Source organism: Odocoileus virginianus, chromosome 5 (genome assembly GCF_023699985.2).
Source record: "Odocoileus virginianus isolate 20LAN1187 ecotype Illinois chromosome 5, Ovbor_1.2, whole genome shotgun sequence".
NCBI classification, from domain to species: domain Eukaryota; kingdom Metazoa; phylum Chordata; class Mammalia; order Artiodactyla; family Cervidae; genus Odocoileus; species Odocoileus virginianus.
Window position 1 is genome coordinate 88099276 of NC_069678.1, and position 24020 is coordinate 88123295.

At 55.7% G+C, this 24020-nt stretch overlaps 1 protein-coding gene and 1 long non-coding RNA gene across 2 annotated transcripts in view; one reads left to right on the forward strand and one right to left on the reverse strand.

Annotated features, from left to right (window-relative positions):
- The window catches only part of LOC139035278 (uncharacterized), a 49050-nt gene extending 42095 nt beyond the window's left edge, over window positions 1-6955 (reverse strand). The window contains exon 1 of the long non-coding RNA XR_011487946.1: window positions 6355-6955. This is a non-coding gene — a long non-coding RNA (uncharacterized lncRNA). The remainder of the gene's footprint in view (window positions 1-6354) is intronic.
- Window positions 6956-7134: 179 nt separating this feature from the next.
- On the forward strand, window positions 7135-10126 carry POU3F1 (POU class 3 homeobox 1). The gene has a single exon (XM_020896890.2). It carries the CDS (start codon window positions 7239-7241, stop codon window positions 8592-8594), a length of 1356 nt encoding a protein of 451 aa, XP_020752549.2. The 5' UTR covers window positions 7135-7238; the 3' UTR covers window positions 8595-10126.
- The last annotated feature ends 13894 nt before the right edge of the window (window positions 10127-24020 follow it).

Here is a 24020-nt window from a genome sequence, read left to right on the forward strand (position 1 = left end):
AGGAAGGAAAAAGAGCTTTCCCATCATTGCCGTGCCGCGCCCATCAGGAGACAGCTATGTTAACTGCAGCTTTGCAGAAGTTGAGGTTCAGAACTATGGGTTTTCCCATTCCAAGCCACTAGACTTGGGTAGAGGAACGAGAGGGATTACAGTGAGACTTTGACCTCCCCATCTCCCCATCTGCCATAAGGGGCTCCCCCACTAGACTCAGTCTATTCTGAAGGGGAGTTCCTAGAGGCAGCAGCTCATGCATATGTAAATAAAGCATAAGCCACGCCCCCTCCCACAGGTGAAGGTCAGGACCTCCCTCCAGCTCTACCTCCTCCCCCTCAAGAGCTTCCTGGAGACTAAGGAAGGTGAGGTGTGGTCTTTAAAACCACTCTCAAAGGCAAGCACTGTCCGAAAGATGAATGCACACATATTAATACGAACCAAGCACAAACACCCTAACACAAGCACAGAAATACTTATGTGCTTCTGTAAAATACAAACAGGAATTCGTGCAGGCATGCTAACCTACAGTTACCCAACCATACAAGCACACCAAGCCCCCAACTCACTGTTGTAAACACTGTACGGCACACAGACACAAGGAACTCCCTTCCAGCTCCCTCCCTTCCAGACTACTCACCTGCCCACCCCCAGCCTCAGTTGGCCAGAGGCAACACCAGGCCCAGGAAAGCGCATCCCTTGTCTAACAATGATGACAAGAACTTAAATTATCACTCGTTGCTCCCACCCCACCCTGTGGTGGTGAATTTTGCAGCCATCCAGACAAAAAGTGTGTTAAAAAAAAAAAAAGTGAGAGAGAGAAACTCAAATCCAGCCCCAGCCTTTCAGAGTGATTAATCCCTGCTAATGATTTACCGATTTGCAGAGAGCGTGTTCTGCATAACCGGATTGTGGGCATTAACACCAGCTCAGAGGCTGCCATTCTGCTAAAAATGAAAGTAAATTTCAAGAGCAATTGACCACCCCTAATTTGAATATCCTACTGATGCACTGGGAGGACCCTCACCCCCACCTATCAACCTAGAAGGCTGAGGCAAGGGAAAAAACACAAGGAAAGGTTCATTCCTAAAAGATATCTCACCTTTCATCCTTCTTTTCCTTCCCCAAGACTGAGACATAGGGAAACCTAAATAAGTGAAACTGCTTCTTTCTCCTCTGCCAAAAGCAGCCGTGCCTCTCCTACTCTCCGCTCCCCTATACGAGGCTCTCAGGAGCACAAGAAGGACAAAAGAGGAAGATAACTGGAGGGGCTGAGTTCAGAGGGAGAGAGGAGGGGGTTTGAGAGCTCAGAATAGAGTGATCCCACCCCATGTGGGGAAGATCTCTTGATGGTGGGGAGCGCTATGAATCTGTCTAGCTGGCACCAACCTGCAGGGAGGAAGTGGATGTACCTACCCAGGCTGGGCTTCCCAGGTGGTCCTAGGTAAAGACCCCCCCCCCCCCCCCCCCCCCCCCCCCCCCGCCAATGCAAGAGGCATAAGAGACTCAGGTTCAAGCCCTGGGTCAGGAAGATTTCCCCGGAGGAGGGTATGGCAACCCACTCCCATCGTTCTTGCCTGGGACATCCCATGGACAGAGGAGCCCGGCGGGCTACAGTCCCATAGGGTCACAAAGAGTCGGTCACGACTGAAGTGACCCAGCACGCAGGCAGGCTGGAATCTGAGGCAGCCGGGACCCTGCCAGATGCTTCCAGTCAAAAACGCATTCCAGCCCAGAAGCAGCAGGGTGTGGGCGTGGTCGCTCCCGACACTGCTTAGCAAGAACTGGTTGAGGGAACAGGCAGGTTCTGCTCCTGCTCTCACAACCTCTTACTCACCCCTGGCAGCCAGGCAGGAAAACCAAGCCACGCTCTCCCTTTCCAAGTTTCCATCCAGGCAGTGATCTCATCCCGCCTGCACAGGAACCCAGCGGAGGCCGTCCTGCCCAGCCTACAGATGAGGACACTGAGGTTCACAGAATCAGGAGAGCTGAGATTGGGGTCATCAGGCAGGTCTGAATCAGGATGGAACCCAGGGCTCCTTGACACTGAAAACACAGGATCTGGAGCATAAGGGAAAGACCAGTGGGCTGAGAAGGGAACGGAAGCGGGCTGCCCCTCTTTTGCCCCCCTTCCCACCCAGCCTGCCTTGGACAAAGACTTCAAACCCACGCACACAGGAGGGCATCCGAGGACATGAGCTCCTCCCAGCAGCCCTCCCTACCAATCTGATCTCTCCTTTCTTTAGCTCCACTGGGCACTCCTGACTTGAGAGGAATACAGGTAGTGTCCGGAGCCCCTCTTCCTCCAACACTGAAAAGGCCTTGGGGACTCCCCTGGTGGCCCAGTGGCTAGGACTTCACACTCCCAATACAAGGGGCTCAGCTCTGACCCCTGGATGGGGAGCTAGATCCCACATGCCACAACTAAGAGTTTGCACGCCCCAGCTAAAACCCAATATGGTCAAATAAATAAATAAAAATAAATATTAAAAAAGAAGAAGAAGAAGAAAGGGCCTTAGGTCTTTGGCTGCATCTGCTCTCAGGGCTCCCCTGGACTCCGAGGACCCACTGACCCACTGCAACAAGACATAATGGCAGGAGCCCAGAGACCAAAGCGGGCAAGCAGCTGGGCCCAGCTGCCCCTGCTTCCTCCCTCCCAAATCTCTCAGCACACCATTGTGAGTGTTCGCCTGTCTGGGATGTGCATCTAGAACATTACAGTGTGTGTGTGGCTGCCCTGCTGCTGATGGCGAGGGTGGTCATATTCTACAGGCCACTTCTGAATCTCTCAGGCGGGAGTGTGAATGTAGGTTGTGGGGTTTGTGTCTCTGACTTGAGACTTTTGAGAGAAAGGATATGGGGGCTTGTGTAGCTGCAGCTCATCCCCACAGAGCCTCCCCCCTGCAGCCCCTCTGGCTCAGAGACCCCCCACAGCGAGGGCCCCATCTGCTGGAGGCTCACTGACCTGTGTCAAATGAGCAGGCGCTCGGTCACACTCCAGGGCCTGGAGGAGGCCTCGCCATTCTGGGAAAGCCTGGGCAGCTCCTGGCCTGGGGGCAGGCTGGGTAGGGGCCCCCGCTGGGGAGGGAGGCCAGGGAGCCTCTGAGGCTGGCGGCGGCCTGGCTAGGAGCTGCCCTCCACAGACAAGGAGAGTGGGGGGAAAAAAAAATGAAAAGAAAGGGCTTTCCTGCTTCCTTCAAATGAATGGGGCCGCTGAATTGCATGGACTAAGCTCTGGGCTGGGCAGGGCCCCCTCCTGGGCTTTCTGATCCCTTGTGTAGATGGGTTAGTTCCTACAGGGTGTAGGTGTCTATGTGATGCCTGGGGTGGGAGAATGCATGCTCACAATTGTGAACACAAGAGGGTACGCCCATTTGTGTGAACTGGCATGCCAGCTGACAACCTCCATGCTTGTCACCCCAGGGGCCTGTAGGTCTCCTATAGGTCTGGGTCTAGTGGGCTGAAGGAATGCCTGCTTGAGCCTATTTCAGCCTTGGTGTGGACTCTGCAAATGTTGAGACACATGTCTGTATTTATCATTGTGTGTTGGTGTGTGTGACTTTGAATATCCAACCTAATGATGTGAGTCCATGTGTTCCTATTATGAATCTGTATGTCTGTCCCCAGGCTAAATTTCATGTGTGTATCTGTGTGTTACATGTATTTGTGTGTGTGTGTCTGTGTGTGAATGCACATCTGCTCACATGCCTAAACCACTCTGTGTCTGCATGGGTCAGGTGGGTATCTGACTTCCGTCTTCCAGGTTTTCTCTGTGGTCTACAAGGGCAGGGCTCCTAGGGAGAGGAGATGCTCTGTAGCAGGTATTCTGCCACTAGCCATGTCATTGCCCCCAGTGACCTACACAGAATCTCGAGGAGCAAGAGCAAAGGGGTTAGGACTTCCCTGGCAATCCAGCAGTTAAGACTTTACCTTCCAATACGGGGGGGTACAGGTTTGATCCCTAGTTAGGGAGCTAAGATCACACATGCCTCCAGGCCAAAAAAAAAAATACCAAACAGAAAACAGAAACAACATTGTAACAAATTCAATAAAGACTCTAAAAGTGGTCCACATCAAAAAAAAAACCTTAAAAAAAAAAAAAGAGTAAACGGAATACTGAGACTTCCTAGGAAAAACTTAACTCTCAAATACAAGAAAATTGTGACTCAAGATCAAACCCATATCACTGTAGAAGAGCTAAAACTTTGAAAGCAGAGAAAGAAATGTTATCCTTTCCTAGTTCACACTGCTGTTCAACCCAGGGCAACATCTCATAGGAAGAGGGCATCTAAATTACACACTTTGTTTCATCCTTGTAGCTCCAAAACAAACCTGAGAAATAGGCATTTCTGTCCTTGTTTTTATATGAAGAAACTGAGGCTCCAACAGGCAAAGCAAAGAGCAGGGCTGTTAAAGGGATTAATGGGATTGGGACTAGATTTGCTAGCCGACAAGCTGGTAACTTGCTTAGGAGCCTGGTTTTGCTGCAGCCACCCCTCAATTCAGCACAGACTTGGGAATTTGCCTTCAGGAACACCAGTTGGCCAGAGGTAGGGCAGTAAGCTTTCTCTGCTGTGAAAGCCTCCACAGGAAACTTCCCCATTCCATAGCCTGGGGAGAACGATGGGGAGCCATGGACTTCCCCATCATTCTTCCCAGGGTGAGGCTTGTTCTGAGCCCTTGGACAGGCCTCAGTTCCTTCATCTGTGCAATGGGAGAACAACTCTAGTTCTCTCTCTTGGGGCTGAGAGTAGCAGGTAACATCATGAATGAGAAGTATTTATTTGTTAAAACATCCATTGCTCATGGTGACCATTCCAAACAACATCTTGTCCAGTGTCCAGACATCTCCCTTCCTCCAACAGAAACTGAGACAGGTTCATAGACTCAGACCATCAGAGCTGGAAGGGAGGTTGCCAAAGAGGTCATCTAGTCCAAACCTCCACATCCCCACTCTGCAGATGAGGGAACTGGGATTTAGTTAGAGTGGGGGAGTAACCTCTTCATTCACTGGGTGCTAACAATAGAAACAACAAGAGTAAAATCCTTTCTGAGTCCTATTCCCTCCCACTGTCTTATACCACCCTATGACTTACCTTAGTGAGATAGGTGGGCTGCCTATGGTACTGTTATTCCAAATTTACAGGTAAAAGAACAAACCAGGAAGTTATTCTTGCCCAGGAAGATAGTGGCAGGTCCAGGCTGGAAGCCTAAGCTTCAATGTCACACCGTCCTGGTTAGCGCTGAAGTGAGAGGGGACTTCACTACAGAATTCCCAGGTGTAGTCCTAACTCCTGGGCCTGGGAGAGAGGTAAGGAAGTCCTGGGATGCTGCAACGTGACAACTTCCTTGGCCAGAGTCCAGGAAAGCCCAGCATTTTTAGCTAGGTTCGGACACCCAGCTCCATCACAGCTCTTGCAATGGAGATGGGACCTAAGCAGCTTGCTCAGGACAGTGGCCAAAGGCCAGTTTCCCTTGCAGGCTAGCCAGAGGCTAGTCCTGGGGCATTCCAGGCCTGGATGAGCACATCTGTGCCCTTGTCACTGTTGACTCTGCCCCAGTCACCCCCACTGCAGCTGCCACGGGAGCCTCCATCATCCTCCACACACTGAGGCTTTATTCCACTGTCCTGACCTGCCAGTAGGGCCCTAGCTGGGCCTCCGGCTTGGTCCTGCAGTCTGGAGCCCTGGGGCCCTGGAATATATGAACCCACTGGAGGCAAGGTCAGTAACGAGGTGAACTGGCAGCTGAAGACTCCCTGTGAGACAAGCCTCCGCATGGGGAGAGTGGAGGCTCAGCTCATTCCACACAACTCCCAGCCAGCGTGTCATGGAAGAGCTGACGCTGAGGCCTACGGCCACTGAAGATCCTTCAGGGAGCCCTCAAAGACCTGGGGGATGAGGAGGTACCCCAGCCTTGCCAACAAGGCCTCTTCAATCCCAGTGCCCTTTTCAGCAGCCCCGGGGCAAGTGGGTTAAACTCCAGCCCAGGGTTCCCTGCAAAGCTGGACAGCTCCCGGCCTGCACTCCGGATTTCTGAGGCGCCAGTGCCCTTCCCCAAGTCCACGCGGCTGCTCACCTAGAGCAAGTGTCCCCCGGGCGCGACCCCGCCATGACCCAGGCCAATGAGCCATGCAGGCAGGAAGGAGAAGGAGCGAGAAGGCGGCAGCGGCGTGGGTCAGATACCCACGGGCCCTGTTTGTCCACCAGCCCTGTCAGCGGCGTTTCCCCGGAGCCAGTCTCCACCTCGAGGTCCTCTCACTCAGGAATCTCGGAATCGGCCTGAGTACAGGAACTCCGGTCTCCCCCGACAGCATCGTTGCCGCCGACCGTTCCGGCGCGGAGCCGCCCGCGCGGTACTCACCTGGGCCACGGTACCCTGGAGGAGAGCCCATGAGAGGCGTGAAGTCGAGCCCGTCCGACTCTGCCCGCGCCGGATGCTCCCTCTCAGGGCCGCGGAGGCCGACAGAGTTGCGCTGGGTGGTCTAGAGGACGAAGAAGGGAAACCGAGACGGGCCGGGGAGGCGCGCAGAGGAGAGCTCCGCGCCCGCTGGAAGCCGTGGGAGGCGAGGCGGGCAAGGTGAGCAACCGCACCGCAGCCGAGCCGGGGACCCACGCCGCCTGCAGCTCGCAGCCGCCTAGACCCGCGGGAATCCCGGCCCGCCGGCCGCGGCACTGAGGAGGGAGGAGCGCGGGGCTAAGCGGCTTCTCGGAGCCCGAGCGCCTCCCGGAGCCCGGCATCCCCGCCACCGCCTCTAGCCACCCGGGCGGGAGACCTGCGGGAATTCTGCTCGCGTGGAGCGTGGGGCCCGCCGGGTTCGGAGTCTCCAGAGACGGGGGAAAGCTGGGCCCACGCAGCCAGGACGAGAGGGGGTGCGGTCCCAGTACCACCCCCGCGCCACTCCCCACGTGGCGGCCGCGCCCCCGGGGCGTGAGTGTGTACGCGGACGGTAGGGGGGCTGTGAATGAAGCCCCAACGGCCAATCAGCATGGCCGGCGCGCGGGACCCCGGGAGTGAGACCCAATGGCAAGCTCTGGGCGGCCCGGCCGGGAGGCAGGCGGGCGCGGGGGGCGGGGGCCGGGGCCGAGGGGGGGCGGGAGGCGGCTCCGCGGGCAGCCAATGGGCGGCGGGTGGGGTGGGGCTCCGGAGCGCCAAGCGGGTCCCGGCTTTAAGCCGGCGGAGCGCGGCGGCGGGGCCCGCAGACGGAGAGGAGCGGCGGCGCGGCGCGGCGCGGGGCGCGGGGCGGCATGGCCACCACCGCGCAGTACTTGCCGCGGGGCCCCGGCGGCGGAGCCGGGGGCACAGGACCGCTCATGCACCCGGATGCCGCGGCGGCAGCGGCAGCGGCCGCGGCCGCCGAGAGGTTGCACGCGGGGGCCGCGTACCGCGAAGTGCAGAAGCTGATGCACCACGAGTGGCTGGGCGCGGGCGCGGGCCACCCAGTGGGCCTAGCGCACCCCCAGTGGTTACCCACGGGAGGAGGCGGCGGCGGCGACTGGGCCGGCGGCCCGCACCTGGAACACGGCAAGGCGGGAGGCGGCGGCACTGGCCGAGCCGACGACGGTGGCGGAGGCGGCGGTTTTCACGCGCGCCTGGTGCACCAGGGGGCGGCCCACGCGGGCGCGGCATGGGCGCAGGGCGGCACGGCACATCACTTGGGCCCCGCCATGTCTCCGTCGCCGGGGGCCGGCGGGGGCCACCAGCCCCAACCGCTGGGGCTGTACGCGCAGGCGGCCTACCCCGGGGGCGGCGGCGGCGGCCTGGCCGGGATGCTGGCGGCGGGCGGTGGCGGTGCGGGGCCGGGCCTGCACCACTCGCTGCACGAGGACGGCCACGAGGCGCAGCTGGAGCCGTCGCCTCCGCCGCACCTGGGCGCCCACGGACACGCACACGGACATGCACACGCTGGCGGCCTGCACGCGGCGGCGGCGCACCTGCACCCGGGGGCGGGCGGCGGTGGCTCGTCGGTGGGCGAGCACTCGGACGAGGACGCGCCCAGCTCGGACGACCTGGAGCAGTTCGCCAAGCAGTTCAAGCAGCGGCGCATCAAGCTGGGCTTCACGCAGGCCGACGTGGGGCTGGCGCTGGGCACGCTGTACGGTAACGTGTTCTCGCAGACCACCATCTGCCGCTTCGAGGCCCTGCAGCTGAGCTTCAAGAACATGTGCAAGCTCAAGCCGCTGCTCAACAAGTGGCTGGAGGAGACCGACTCGTCCAGCGGCAGCCCCACCAACCTGGACAAGATAGCGGCGCAGGGCCGCAAGCGCAAGAAGCGCACGTCCATCGAGGTGGGGGTCAAAGGCGCGCTCGAGAGCCACTTTCTCAAGTGCCCCAAGCCCTCGGCGCACGAGATCACAGGCTTGGCCGACAGCCTGCAGCTGGAGAAGGAGGTGGTGCGGGTCTGGTTCTGCAACCGGCGGCAGAAGGAGAAGCGCATGACCCCGGCTGCCGGCGCCGGCCACCCGCCCATGGACGACGTTTACGCCCCCGGCGAGCTGGGGCCGGGCGGGGGCAGCGCGTCGCCGCCCTCGGCGCCCCCGCCGCCCCCGCCGGCTGCTCTGCACCACCACCACCACCACACACTGCCGGGCTCCGTGCAGTGACCCCGCGGGCTGGGCCCCCCGCCGGTGCGCGGCGAGGCGCCGCGCGGCCTGAACTCTTTTTTGTTCGGTTGCTTTGGATTTTACAAAAAGCCCACAAACTTTCGAATAAAACCAAACACCCGGACCACCCTCTCCTGCGAGCGGCGAAGACGGCCGACAGGCTGCGTCGCCCGAGCCCCGAGAGAGAGGAGCGAAGATCCGGAACGCGCCAACTCACCCCGGGCATCCTGCCCGCCGCCTGCTCCCTGCCCCCAACCCCTCGACGACCCCCGCCCCTGCCCCCCCGGGCTGTTCGGGGCCGGATCCCGGCAGCGGCCTCCCCACAGCGACAGGTAACGCGGTACGGGGTTAGGGATTCCCCGGGAGAGAGGACGAAGAGAGGCGAGCTCCCCATCCCTCTTCCCCGCGCGGATCCCCGAGCCTGCGGGTCGCGGGTGGGGAACTGTCACCTTATTCGCTCCACGCCTCTTCTCTCCCATAAGGATGCGCCCCATCCCCCTTACCCTTCCTCCGGGCTTGGTTTTTTATGGTTTTTATTTATTCATGGAGCCTCTCAGCTCCTGGGGTCCTTCTAACTCCGCCCGCGCCCTTAATTTAAATCGCTGTATACTGTATTTATCGGGGCCCCGGAGGGGAGGCCGCGAGAGCCGCGTCTGTGTATAAAAGCAGGAAATAGCCAAAGCTTTAATCTAGCCTAATTTATTTTACCCCTTACCTTCCCTATCTTAGCCCTCAAAAAAAGAAAAAAAAAAAAGCAAAACAAAAAAAAAAACTAACAAAAAAGAAATTCGAGTGTTCATTTTTCGTTTCGTTTTACCCGAGCTTCTGCTCGGTTCCCGGCCACGCTGTAGGAGTCTTCGCTCCCACGCACACGCGGATGGGAAGGGGCTTCTGCCCTGCCGTTGACCGACCAGCAAGTAGCAGGGCCCCGGCTCCCCGCGGGGCCCTGCCCTCCTGGCCACAAACAAACGAAACTTGGAAAAGTTGGAGATATTTTTTAACCAGCTGTAGAAATAAGCCGTTCCCTGAGAACCTTCTGCCTGAATCCGCTCTCTTTCCAGCCCCTTAGGATGCGGGATGCTGGGGGAGGCCTGGAGAGAAATTCCCCAAGTTTGGGGTGAGGTGGGAACCATGTAAATATGTGAGATATGTACACACTGGCGGGGAGAAAGAAACATTTTGTGCTTGGTTTTTATTTTTGGTTTTCCGGGTTGCCCTCCCTCCCTATCCTAAAGGATTTTGTACACTCACTAATCCGAAAAAGATATTTTAATATGATTTCCAGATTTCTGATCCATCTCTATTTATTTTCTGGATGTGTTTGGAGCTTCCCCCTTCTCCATTTCTTGTTCTGTTACCGTTTGAATTTAAATTTTGTTATTTTATTTTTATTATTTTTTGGAACAATGTTTTGGTGCATTCTCTTTGTATCCTTATTGCAAAAAAAAGTAATAATAATGTAGACTGGGAAGTTCCCTTTATATTTATGTTATAGTAAATATTTTATTACTCACATAAACATGTACCCCAGGGCTGTGTCCTGTTCTCCTTACTACTAGGGCCGGGTTGGTTCGTGGGTGATGTGATGGGATACCCTGGCTTGCCTCCCCCAAAGTTCTGGCATCACTATCTTGGAGGAAGGTGGCTACACAGACCTTCTTTCAGGCCAGTATCAGGGCAGCTTGTTACTTGGGCACCAGTTGGGTCCCTGCCTCAAATGAGTGAGGTTAGGGAAGATGAAGCCACCTCATATCCCCCTCCCATAAACAGACTATCCTGGGATCTGACCAGGGCATAAGACACTGCAGACAGCGCACCGAATTCGGATCAACCATTCCTCAGGCACAACTCAACTGCTCTTCTGAGCCAAGGAAGAAGCCTGCCTCCCTCTACCTGGCCCACCAGCCAGGCATCTTGTATTCACATTCCCCGGATAAACGGACCCACCCCTGACTTTGACCTCACTTTGCACTTCCTGGGTGGAGCCCAGGCCAACTTCATCATTCCAGGTCTTGGGGCAGGTGGAAGCGAGTCAGGCCCCACCAGATCACCCCAGCTGGCGTTCCACCTGCAAACAAATGTTACCCAAACCTGCCCGGATCCCCTGAGAGCCCTAGCAGCTCAGACGGGGGCCTGCAGGAGTTGAATGGCCTGGGGAGGGACTCCCACGTGTTTGAGCAAAGCCAGTACTCCTTCTCTGCAGGCAAACGACCTGCCCCAACTTCTCTCGGGGAGGAGTGGGGGCAAGAACATCTGTGCCACCAGAAAGTCCCAGCATCTCCTCTCCAGGGCTGGGTTCCTAAGGGAACCCCCACCCCCCCTCTCCTCAGGAAGTGGTTGCCTCTGCCTATGGAGGACTCCAGGGCCCTGCACTCATGACCTGGGAAGAGAAGCAGCAATGCTCAGACATCCCCCTGTCGAGCCTTCAGCACAGCATGCCCCCCCTCCCCAGAGTCAGGATGGTGAAGGCAGCTCTGGGCTCCAGAGCCAAAGCCCCTGACTGTGTCCCAGCGAAGATCCTTTCTCCTTTAAAACAAGTCCTCAAAAATATTAATAAAACAGCTCTTCCTGTTTCCTCCGTAGATGCGGTTCTTTTCCCATCTTAAGAGAAACTACGTGAGGTTTATCTTACTCTTCGTGGAGACAAAGCTTGAAGGCGCAATTGCTTGCTGGGGGAGAAAGCTGTGTCCCTAGCGAGGGTGTGTGTGTGGTTCCCTCCTGCCGGGGAAGCTGTCAAAGCCCAGGTCTGCGAGAGGCCTTGGCTCCAGCTGACAGAATCTTGGGTGCCCAGAGAGGGGTTCCCAGGCCCCCAAGTTGGCTGTTTCTGGCAGGCTTGGGTCTCAGGATGGCTTGTTCGATGCTGCGGGTTCCTGGAGACACCCAGAGCTCTGCCCCGATCAGTCTCGGGAGAGTTGTCCCTCCAAGTACAGAGGCCACCGTGGTTTTCACAGGCTCAGCCTCTCACAGCTTATTTCTTTTCCCCCTTACACCTTCGGTCCAGCCTAGTAAGCAGTTAGCCCTGCGTTGGCACCCATGTCCCAACCATTCCATTTCCCAAATCGGCAGGCCAGGGAGCCTCCCCAGGCTTTTTACAAGGGGGGTTAGAAACTACCTGCCGGTTGGGTGACAACATGACCAGGAGCCGCTGGCCACCCCACCTAGGCCTCTCATCTCCAACTTTGAAGGAATCGCATGCTCCCCCACACTCCCTCCTTGTTCCTTCCTTCCTGGATTCGTCCCAGCCTCAAGGCCCTGAAATGGAAGCCAACGTAGCTCAGAGCTCCCTGCCGCCTGAGCCACAGCAGGTTTGGAGGTTGGAAAGTGCGGCCGGGAAGACGGAGGGGCCCTTCCCTGGCCTCTGCCTGCAGCTGACACCAATTGATTGATTGATTTCCTAATTGTCTGCTTAATCCGATCCAAGAGGGTAGATTTATTATTTAAGCAAGTCAACTCCAAAACAACCAAACAATGCAGTCCCCCAAGATCCAACAGCAGCTGAGGAGTAGAACAAAAAGAGGGGAAAAAGTGGGAAAGGGGATGGAAGAAAATCTTCCATTTGGCGGCGATTTTGCTTAATGAGACACCAGCCTGGGACAGCTACCCGCTGACCCACCCCTCGGTCCCAGAAGGCCCCAGGGGGCTCCTTCCCCCAGTCTCCAGCCTGGGTTGATGGTAGGAACCACAACATGTCTGACAGTATAAAAAGGAAACCATAGGACCTACAGAGCAATATTTTCCCCTGGAGTCTTACTCCCCAGGTAGAATAGAGTTTAGAAATGGCAGTCAGCTGTGAGCTTGACCTCGGTTTTTCCAGCCCATGTATATGGGGGTCTACCTGCTCACTCCTGAGAGCTCCAAACTTCCTTTTGTTCAAGAGAGCCAGATGTCCCTAGCATTGACCTCCCACGAAGCCCAAGCTTTCCCCAGCGGATTTGGGATTTTCTCATCCCATCTTCCTCCTCTTCTCAACAGAACAAAATTCTTCTCAGAGATCAGACAGCCACTGATTCTGGTAGTTAAAGAGAGCCTCCCTTTCCCCACAGGAACCAATGGGTGTTGGTGTGTGAAGGTGTACATGTGCTCCTGTGCCTATAAATCCATAGCTGCTCCCAGAGATAGGAGCAGGGGAAGAAAGTCCATGCTACACTGCCATTGCTTTGAGCTGGGAGAATATTTGCAAGGTGGGAGTTGGCTAAAATGCAAAGAAGAAAGGTGGCCATTGTGGTTGCCTGGGGTCATCAAGGCAGATTCGGAAGGTGCCTGCCCCTCAATTTCAAGGATGCCTGTATTCCCCACTACCACTTGCCCCAGGAGTTTGCACTGGCTTCTATGTTGCATAGCTTAGAACCTGTGCCATCATCTTTTGACCCCAGGACTCCACTAGGGGTCCACAGGACTAGCTGATCCCCAACTCCAACTGCCCACTTAGGGCTCTTTAGAATCAGTTCTCCTCCGAAGAGGCTCTGGGCCAACATGGGGGAGGGTCAAGCCCCCTGTGACATGTCCAGGCCCAGGCTTTCGCCAGCAGGGCTTGAGCTCCAGAAAGGAGACCCACCTGAGCAGGGAGAGGAGAAAGAGAAAGTTGGTTACCTGGCCTGGAGGTTCCCCCTAAGCTTAGCAAAGGGGATTCATCAGGGTTTTCTGGCTTAGGGACCAGAGGAGCCATCCATGTGTCCCTGCCCAGCATGTGGGAAGGCCCTGGAGTTAGTATTTGCCCTCCTTCAAGGCTCCCCTTGCCACTTGGGAGGCCTCTGTGTGGAAGGACTGCCCTCTATTGGTCCCTGAGCTGGGACGTGGCAGCAGTCACCAGGGCCACCTCACGACTGAGCATACCCCAAAATCAGCATTAAGTTGGCTACATGCTGAGGGGTGCCAGATAGAGCAGAGGCAACCTGAGCCTTCAAAGGAAGCCATCTGGCTTTACACACACACAGGCTTGCCCATGACCCTTCCTTCTCCATCTACCACCCAGCCTGTGCCTCCAGCCATTCTCAGAAACTCTCCATCACGGCTACCTCCTCTGCTTCTGCCCCACTCACACCCATCACCACCACTTCTCCTCCCAACCAGCTAAAACCCCAATGCACGCTCTGCCAGCTTGCTCACTCACGCACATGCTGACACTCGCAGGCACACCCCTACCACCGTCTGGCTATCCGATGCCAGCTTCAAGGTCTTTAACATCGAGCTCTCCAGAGGTGCTGGGTACCTGTGCCTGTGCTTATTTGATTTAACACATGCAGCCTCCTTTCCATCCCTTGGCAGGGTCCCCTCCTCTCAGGATTTTCAAACACTCACCCCACAAGCTGCTTTCCAGACACATCCCTGCCCATCATTGTTCCCAACTCCTCCCAGATCTCGCCTGCTCCCTTCAGATAATTAAAGTTAGGCTGTGTGTTTGTATGTATGTGTGATCTTATTTTTTAAACACACACCCCCACACATACATATGCGTGTATATATACAAACACACACAGCAATTAGATCTATCCGTTCCTGCCGTCGTCCCTCTTGTGCTAAACACATGTCCCCCATCGCCACGCCATGAACCCAGCATCTCGTAGTCATGGGCTCTTGATCTTTCTCTCTCTCTCTCTCTCTCTTTCACACACACACACACATACACACACTGGCACTTTCACACACACACCCCCAGCTCTTTGGTGTTTCTCCAGGGGCATGACCTACCTCCCACCCACCTCCAGGACATCTGAATGGGCTCCGCTCAGAAGAGTCAAGTACCAGGAGGACTCTGCTTCAGCGCTCCCCCCCTACGCACACACCCCCAGTGGACATGTCTCTGGCTGAGCCTGACCAGGGTGGGTCTGGGTATTATTAGGCTGCAGAGACAGCACGGAGGCATATGGTCTCGTACACAAGAAATAATGTTCATGTTAAATCAGACCTCATGCATAATGCATGGTGCCTGATCTCACATTATTTTGGGTGTTCGTCAAAATCAGTGTTCTTTCTTGTGAGGGCTCCTGGAAAGAAGGGGAAAAGGCGTTTGCTAATTGCACCCACAGCCTGGACCAGGGATCCGAACGTGCCCGGAAAGCCTCCCTCTAGCCCCACTTCACCCACCAGTGGGTCTCATCCCTCTGTCCCCCTCTGTCTTTCCACATGAAAGGAGGGGCTGACTGGGGTTTGGAGCAGGCGTAAGGCCCCGTGTTATTTTTATTTCTTTTCTCTCGGCTCTCTTGTCCCCGGAGGGTTCTGGGGAATAGCAGTGCCTCGTCGTTCACACACCCGATTCATTTGCCGTTTTATGAACTCCCCTTTGATTCATCGCCTCCCTAAGTCAATGATTCACTCCTGATGGCTTTTCAGAAATCCTTCTTCAAAGGCTCCAGATTATTCAGCTCTGAGCAGGAGCAGACCTGGACCCTGCGCTGCAGCCGCCATCCCTGCTTAGGGTGGGAAGTTGTCACCATCCTCGGCCTCTCCCAGGGGCTGGCCAGCTCGGAGAGGAGGCAGTGCCCTCACAGAAGCTGCTAGAGTTGACCCCAGCAGCTCATGGACAGACCTGGCCTTCCAGCAAGGCCCCCTCCTGCCACTGTAGGTCACCTGCCTTTCCCCAGTGTCATCAAAGTCCCTGGGGATGCTCTCCATGTCTCAAGAGAGGCCAAGAGTGGAATGGTGACACACAGGGGCTGTGGGACCAGACAGATCTGGGTACAAATCCTGGCTTCACCTCTTATCAGCTGTGTGACTTTAGGCCAGCTCCTTACCCTTTCTGGGCCTCAGTTTCCTGATATGGTGGTAATGGCAGTCCCTACCTCACATAGTTACTTCGAGGATTATGGGGCATGATGTACACAGAGTGCTTAGCATAAGTAGGTGATGGATGAGTGAAAGCTGTCTTAATGTGGGACCTGGGCAGCGCATCATACAAAAGCAAGTGAGCAAGGAGGACAACCAAAATGTAAATAAACTTTTACCACAATCCCACTCTGTCTAAGGCACTCTGACATAATACTTACCCAAGCACTGACTTTGTGCTTTGTTTTCATTATCTCACATTAACTATTCCTATTTTGCAGATGAGAAAAGTGTTGCCCAGAGAGTTTGAGTGACCTATCCAAGGCAGCAAGACTAGTTAATTATAAGGCCTAGAAGAAAACCCATTTTATCTGATGCTCAGATATATGAACATCAACAATGACAGGTATATGTTATTTCTAGACTCCCTGCTGAGGTGAGCAGCAGTGTCCAGTGCGTGGGGGGTGTGCCCAAAGCAGAGGGAGTTCCAGAACTCAGGACTGAACCAGGGAGAGAAGTGGGGACCATGGGTCTTGGAGTTAACTGGCTAGGATCTGTCACCTTCTTCACCACTGTGCAACCAGGCAAATCCCATAAGGCTCAGGGAAGCTGGATGAGCCACCTAGAATCAGCAGGAAAGTCGGGAAGCCTTCTTGTGTGTCCGTTCAGAGTGCTGCGCGCTGACAGATGACATACACACGGTGGCTGAGAATGTGGGCCTTGGCGTCTGTCCAGACTTCCATCCTGGCCGCACCACCTACTGCCCAGGGGACCTTGGGCAAGCTCAACATGCTCTCTCTACCTCAGTCTCCTCGCATGTCAAAAGAAGAAGACGACAGTGCCTGCCTGGTAGGATTGTTGTGAGAACTAGAGGAGAGACGATATACATAAACACTTAGAATGAGAGCCCAGCACAGTATAAGTGCACAGTAAATGTTAGCTACAAAATCAATTTTACATGTACAATATATATTATCGTGTTATTGCTGGGGCTGAAGTAGTGCACAAAAATAATACCTAGTGCTTCTTCTCCCCACTCCCCAGAATTATTTTTCTTCATTCTCAAAGCCACCCTGGGAAGAAAAGTTCAACCTCTCCACTCCCCAACCATAGAAGAAACAGGCCCAAAGAGGTTGAGGCACTTGTCCAAAATGACCCAGAAAATCAGTGGAAGGTGCAGTCTCCTAGCTTGTTCCCCACTTCTGATTTTTTGTGGCATCACCCTGGTGATGTGCTCTGAGACCCTTCTATGTCCAAAGGCACTGTGCTGGGTTCTGGGGAGAGAGCACCCAGAGGGTCAGGGAAGGCCCCATAGACACTGGTACCACTAAGCTAGGTCATGAAGAATGAGTTGGGGGTTGCCTCTGGGGCTTCTAACTCACCCTAAGAGGTAAAACAACTCAGCCCCAATGCCCTCAGATTCCACTAGTTCCACCTTCCTGAAACTTCAAGCCTCTTCCTGCCCTGCTCAGAACCCTTCCACATACCTGATCCCAACACAGAAGATTCAACTCAGGGTCAAGGCTGCTAGACTCTGGTAAGGCACCTTTCAGGGCACTAACACGACTACAGATTCCTTTAGGTCCCAACTCCTGCTTCCACTGCAGCCCTGCCCAGAGATTGACCACCAAACCATGCCCCAGGGTGTCCCAGCCTCAAAGTCAGGGGCCAGGTACCTGGCTCCAGACTTCACTCCACTGTTTATCTTTAGGATGACCCAAGCTGGGTCACTTGTCATCTCTGGACCTCAGTATATAAAATGAATCATTCCCTTGCTTACCCACCCATCCATCCTGCATCCATCCACTCACCCACTCGCCAGCCACCCATGCACCCAGGCAACCATCCATTCATCTACCTACCCATCCACTCATCCATGCAACCCTTGATCACCTCTTCAGCCACCCACTCTCCATTTACCCAACCACTCCCCATCCATCCTCTTATCCAGTCATCCAGTTTAACAGGTCCCTTGTTGAGAAGTAGGAACATGGAGGTAAATAAGACCAGTCCCCCTGTTCTTAAAACGCTCCTAAGCTAGCCTCTTCCTTCCCTACCTCTCAGTCATATAGAGTAGGCATGTGAGAGCCCAAGTGAGATCACCGACTGGGAAGAAATAAGGAAGTCTATTGTTACATCGATGGACCTTGTGTGTCAGAGCGCTGGCAACCTCCATGCCCCACTCATTTCTTCAGGGCCCTACAGAAGATGGAGTCAGTATGGCCTTTGCATGGCCCTAGGACTCCCCTTAGCTCCAAATTCTCATTCCAGGGATGCCAGGTACTGACCTGAACTAGAGGAATTTCAAAGCAAGTGAGGGAGAGGAAGGAGCTTGTGAGTATAACTTCTGGCAAGGCTGAAGATCACCACTGGGTCTGTTTATCTACCAGAAACAGCAGCAGCATCTCAGCACCAGATAGGTCTGGGGAATGTTCTAGACCCAGGCCTGTCCCCACCAAGCTGTGTGATCTTGACTAAGTCCCTGCCGTTCTCTGGATCCCAGTGCAATTGGGGTGGGGGTGGGGGTGTCCTGGGTCCTCCCCACTTGGAGGTGACCCCTCTGCATCCTCACTTCCCTTCCGGCCTGGGTGGGCCTGCCCTTCGGACAATGGAGCCTGTCTGAGCAGCCCACACACGAGGGGGAGTATGAAATGACGTGGTTGGTGTCCACAGCCCCGAGTCCTCTGGCTATTCAGCCCCGCCCTCTCCTGACACAAACAACCCTCAGTCACCTCCCCCTCCCACCCCCCAGAATCTGGGCACAGCTGGGGCTTGCTATGCCCTGGTCACCCCATGAATCACCCCTCTATGGTCCCCGGGGGAGTGGTCCAGGGCGCATCCTACGCCCCAAGCGGGGTGAGGGCCAGAACCGAGGCCCTCAAGTGGGCAGTGTCCACAGGAACAATGGGGGCCTGTGGCTGGCAGCCGGAATGTGGCCACTGTCCTGCCCTGGCCCCCAACCCCAAGGCCTCAGGTCCCCAGGCTGGGCAGGCTGGCGTGGGTCGGTGCGTCAAGCGCTCGTGTGCCAGGGCCAGGACACACAGCCTGCCGCTTGCCCTCCCTGGGCAGGCGGATGGGTGGGCCACCAGGCCAGAGCCCGCCTCCGCACCCCAGCTCACAAAAGGATCACATGCGCAGGGTGAGGAGAAGACTGGACCCAGGGAAGCCAAGCCAGCCTCGGACCCACTCATCCCTGGGGTACTTGGAGCAGACTCGGAGAAGGTGCCTCATAGCTCCAAGACCCAAGCTATACATCACAGTGGGGAGGGGGACCACATTAGAATAATGCAGGATTAGAGTGGGGTTGCTATAGCGACGTATTAGGGCAATACATCTAGGGAACCCGGCCCCTTGGTGATGTATGACTCTGCTTAGCCGAGGGGAGCAGGGGGAGGGGACCTGTCCCGCCCCTCCAAGGGGTGAGCAGACGCCAAATGTGCTCTTCATTGGAGGAGAACACCTGCCTTGGACTCCAAAAAAAGGCTCCTCAGAATCATGTCAAGACTAAGACAGACAACCCTGCAACCCAACCTCCAACAGCCCCCACTGGGGTCTGCACTGAGCTCGGCTTCCAGTCCAGATCCCAGCTGCAGCCTCTGTCTCAGTCCCAGCCTCCATCCCTGCCCTCCAGGCCCTCTTTCTGCTTCAGTGCTGAGGACCATTCCCATACTGTGTCCCCAGCATCCAGCGGGGTCAAAAGGACTATATGGGGGTGGGATGGAAGAGGCAAAGAAAAAAACAGAGGGGGGAAGGGTAAGAGCATCCAGGCTCAATCCAACCACTCAAAGCTATCCATTTGAGAGGTTGAGGTTGAGGGTGCCCGTGCGGGTCCCTTCTCACCCACAGGCCTCCCCATGCCAGTGTCTGGGTACCCTACCCCCACCTTATCCCAGATCTGGGAATTTAACTTCCCTCTACATACGCCCTTGGGCCACCAAGGGGGTATTGGTGTAGACTAGCCCTAGAGTCAGACTTGGATGAGGCTCCCAACAAAAGAGAATGTGATAAAACATCTTCATGTAATGTTTGTAATAAATTGCGTGACAAAGTCAGACTGTGGACTCGCTTTCCAACTTCCGTAGCATGTCATTTGTTCTGGCTTGCCCCATCTCAGAGGCCCCGGTTCTCAAGTCCCCTGGGGACTTCAAGTTTCTCTTCAGATAACCTGCTTGGCTGTATCCACCTTGGTGAGGAAGAAGAGGCAGGATGGAGAACCCCCTTCAAGAATCATAGCTGTGAGAGAGAGATAAATTAGGAGGCTGGAATTAACAAACAAAAGACTATATAAAATTGATAATCAACAAGGACCTACTATATAGCACAAGGAGCTACACGCAATACTCTATAATAACCTATGAGGAAAAGAATATGAAAAAGAATAGATGTAAGAATATGTATAACTAAATGACTTTGCTGCCCACATGAAACTAACACAGCATTGTAAATCTACTACATTCCAATATAAAATATTTTTTTAAATATTTTTTTAACATTTATTTATTTGGCTGCATCGAGTCCTGGTTGTGGTGCCCAGGCTTCTCTCCAGCTGTGGCGTGCAGGGCTTAATTGCCTCACAGTATGTGGGATCCCAATTCCCTGACCAGGGATCGAACCAGAACCACCCCCCACCCCGCCCCCACCCCGTACTGAAAGGCAGAGTCTCAACCCCTGAACCACGAGGGAAGTCCTTTAAAAATTTTTTAAAGAAAAGAAAATGTGTTAGGACCTTTCACTAGCTTCTCAAAAAAAAAAAAAAAAGAATCATTAAGTGCGCGTATATCCCTATCTACCTCTCTATATATCTTGACTTTCCATCTGTGTAAACATGTCTTGTGTGTAACTCATTGTGTGAGTGTGTGTGTGTGTGTGTGTGTGCGCGCATGCACATGCCTTGCCTCCTAACTGAATGATAATTTTTGGTTAATTCAATTGATTACAATAATTACACAATCCCCCCAAAGTCTTCCTTTTTCCTTGTGAAAGTAATACTCTGGCCCAGTGCCAGAGGGTGGGGGAGTGTGGCTCCAGCCCCAGCTGGAAAGTGCTGACCTAGACTTCCCCTGCTCTCATTGGAGGAGGGCATAGGTCACAGGACAGGGCAGGGTAGAGGCCTTGCCCTCTACATGCCCGCACATGCACCCCCCGTGCCCACTAACACATGTGGGCAAATACACACACACACACCTTGGCCTTACCCTGGTGGTGTCCCCACGATGGGGAAAACTTCATCCCTATGAAGGACGTTTCTTCCCTCACTGTCCTTCATCCTCTGGGAGCCTCCTTGCTCACACTCACATAGACACACATGTTCACACACAATTTATGCACACACAGAGCAGGGGGAAGAGGAAAGGCCCAAAGAAGGTAGATGAAGAGACCACGTGTGCCCAGAAGGCAGCTCCCGGCTGTGGGGAGCAGGGCGCCCGGGGTGCATGGAGTAGGAGGGGCGCTTCATGGCTTCCTCTCTTCCCCAGCCAGCAACCAAAGGTCAGCCCGGGCGGCTCAGCCACGTGCGGTCCACCCGCCCCCGTCAGGTCATGTGAGCCCAGGACCAAAGCCTCATCAACACACCATTGTCCTCCAGAGCCCAGCCTCGTGCTGGAGGGAGCAAGGGCCCTTTCAGAATCTGTGGTCCCCTCCTGAAGGGACCCTCTCAGCCCCCACCTCGAGGACAGGCCGCCTGACGCTCAGACTAATCCCAGCCTCTTCAGGACCTCCCAGCCACTTCTGAGACACGGGAAGGAAAGAGCCTTCCACTTGCACTGAGAGTGCCTGTGCTGGGAGCAGCGAGCAGGCGGAGGAGGAAAGGACCGCTTTCTCCTGTGCCCTCTGAGGGCTGCACACACCACCCCTGCCACCCCCATCCCCTCCCATACCCCACATATTCTGGAGAGGAGAAAGAGGGAAGTGGAGAAGGGCCCAGGAGTTGCCCTGAAGGTCATCTTGCACGTCAGCACGGGGATGGGCCCCAGAGCCCCTTGCGCCCTGGCTCCCGGCCTGGACCACAACACAGGCTCCATTGACTCCTGGGAACCCTCTTTCCCAAGATGCACGCAAAACTGTGGGCTCGTGGTTCCGGCCCACGGGCCCCGGAGTCCCACAAGGCTCCACAGGGCCTGGCCCCACAGGACTCACCCAGGAAAAGAGGCCAGAACTGGCTGGCTGGGCGGCGTGGGTGGATGCACCTCCTAAGAAGCTGGCAGAAGAGAGGAAGAAGGAAGGGAGGGACACTTCACAGGATCTTCACGATCTGGGCTAAAGGTCCTTGGAGTGCACCCCTGAGCCCCACCTACCCCGCCAGGAGTGGAGTCAAAGATCACAAGTACCCAGCTAGGATAGATTCTCCTCTACCCACCCCTCTTCCCTCCTGACTCCTTGCAAAAACGGGGACTGCTGCCCCTGCCACCAAGACTAAACCTGGGACAAAGCCACCCTGGCCCATCCTCTGTCTCCTGCAAGGGAAGTCAGGTGGAAAAGGATGGTTATATCTGGGGGAGGGGGACGGGAGGAAAGCCAGGCTTCAGCAAGGGGAGGGCTGCCCCAGCAGGATGACAAGGAGATGATTAAACCCACAGAGAAGATTGATAAGAGAGCTAAACAGCTGCAGCTCTGCAAGGTGGGCTGGGGACAGATCTCATCTTGTCCGGGCGTCTCTCAGAGCACTCGGGGGGCTGGGCAGTCTGGCTGAGCTTACGACATACCCAAGCTCCCCAGGACTGGGGGTTGAGGGAGGCTCACACCTCCTCCCCCCACCCCCCAGGCCTCTGATGGTGACTTCCTGAACCCAGTGCCCACTCCTACCAGCCCGGAGTTGCCTCCCATCTCGACACCCCTTTGCACCTAGGCAGCGTACCCCTTCTCACCAGTGCCCCCTTCACCCACAGCATCTCGGCCACAGCTCTCACTCTCGTTATTATTAGATGTGATTTACAGCGGAAATGCTGAGTCAGACAAACCAAGACTCCCCAGCAGAGGCAGTGAGAGAGGAGAGGTCCAGGGGAGGTGGGCCCTCTCGGGCGCAGGGTTCTCAGAAGAAAGTCAGGAGACGGGGATCCGGGTTGAGTTGGAGGGTCATCTCTCCTGTTTCTCCCGTCTGTTCCAAGCCCAGGATCCTCAACTGGGTCTCTTGAACTTTCAGACCCCTTTTTCTGATTCCCCACCCAGCTTTTCAGCCTCTGATCTTCCTCGACAAGTTGGAAGCGAACAGCCCAGGGATCCAGAAGACTTGACATCAAGGTCGTTCTGCTGGGCCGTTTCTTCACACCACGGCTCATGATCCCAGAGATGGAGAGAAGCAGGAAAAGTGCATTGCTGGGGCCCAGCCCCCCACTCTGCAGCAGAAAGCATGGGCCCTGTGCGCTCCTGTGGGCATCCAAAGGCACCAGGACACGTGGGGTGCACGGCTCTGCTCCCACCTTGCGCCGAAGAGCTCAGTGGGCAGGTCCGTCTCCGCTCCCTAGGTCTCTGACTCCCTGGCAGGGAGGAACTGGGCATTGTTGCCAAAAATAAACGTTCGCTCTCCCGCTCCCTGGCTCCCGGCTCCCGCTCATTAGGATGCGTGGCGTTTGGCTGCGGTCCCACACCTTGCAGCTCATTATAAATATGCAGTCGCTGCTGGCGCTACCCCAATCATCTCTGCAATCAGAGCTTTTAATTAGGTTAATTAAATTGTATCAAATCTCGCAGGGACGCAGTTCACTGATGCTGATGAGGCAGCCAAAACAGACCCCAGCTCCTGCGCTAATGAAGGCCGCTGCCTGCCTGCGCAGCGAGGGAGCCCGAGCGCATAATAAACGGGCGCGTCCTCTGGGAGGAGCTGCTGCTGCCCAGGCCCTGGGCTCTGGGGACCTGGCGGGAGGTCTGCACCAGCCCACCAGGCTCCAGCTGCAGCAGAGACTCCTGCTGCGGAGGACCATCGCCTTCACTTGAGAACTAACACTTGAGAATTAACCTGGGCAGCTTCAGGAGGCCAGGCAGGTGGGCTGGGTCAGGGCCACCCTGAGAACCTGCCGCCCCTACACGGCAAACTTAGGTATGCCCCCAACATCCACTGGCTCCATCTGGGAGTCCCTCTTTCCCTCTCCTCCAGAATGACCCAACAAGGCCAGGGCCCCAGCCCCTACACACACACACACATGCACACACCCCTGCCACTGCCCCTCTGGATTGTCTTATTAGGCAGGGAGGCCAGACTGAGACTACAAAGCTCATCCAGTCACTGCTGGCCTAGTCTCCATCTGCCGTGGAGGCCATCTGCCCCAGTCGAGGAGGGGTGGTCATGGTTTATAACGCTACCAGCCAGTAGCAGGACAGGGTGGTGCCCGGGAGTCTCCACGTGCCAGATGGACCCTAAATCTCCCCACATACCACTCCACCTCAAGAGCTCTCTCTGAGAGAGGGACACTTGCCCTCCAACCCCCTGGGATCAAATTAGCTCGCAATGCAAGAGGGCCACCATTTCCCCAGCCCCTGCCCATCCCAGTCCCCTGGCAATCCACAGCTGGCCACAGACTCCAGAAGTAGAGGGTGCCGCATAGGTCCTCCCCTGTCTTTATGCAGGAAGGCAGGTGCTACCACCTCTAAAGGGACTGTCCCCAATGCTCTACGCAGCCTGGCTCCAACCCCCTCCTCTTAACCCCTCTGTCACTGGCCTCAATGTCGCTG

What these genes read in the sequence shown, in the direction of transcription:
- POU3F1 (XM_020896890.2), top strand. Translation starts at nt 7,239, where the DNA reads ATGGCCACCACCGCGCAGTACTTGCCGCGGGGCCCCGGCGGCGGAGCC.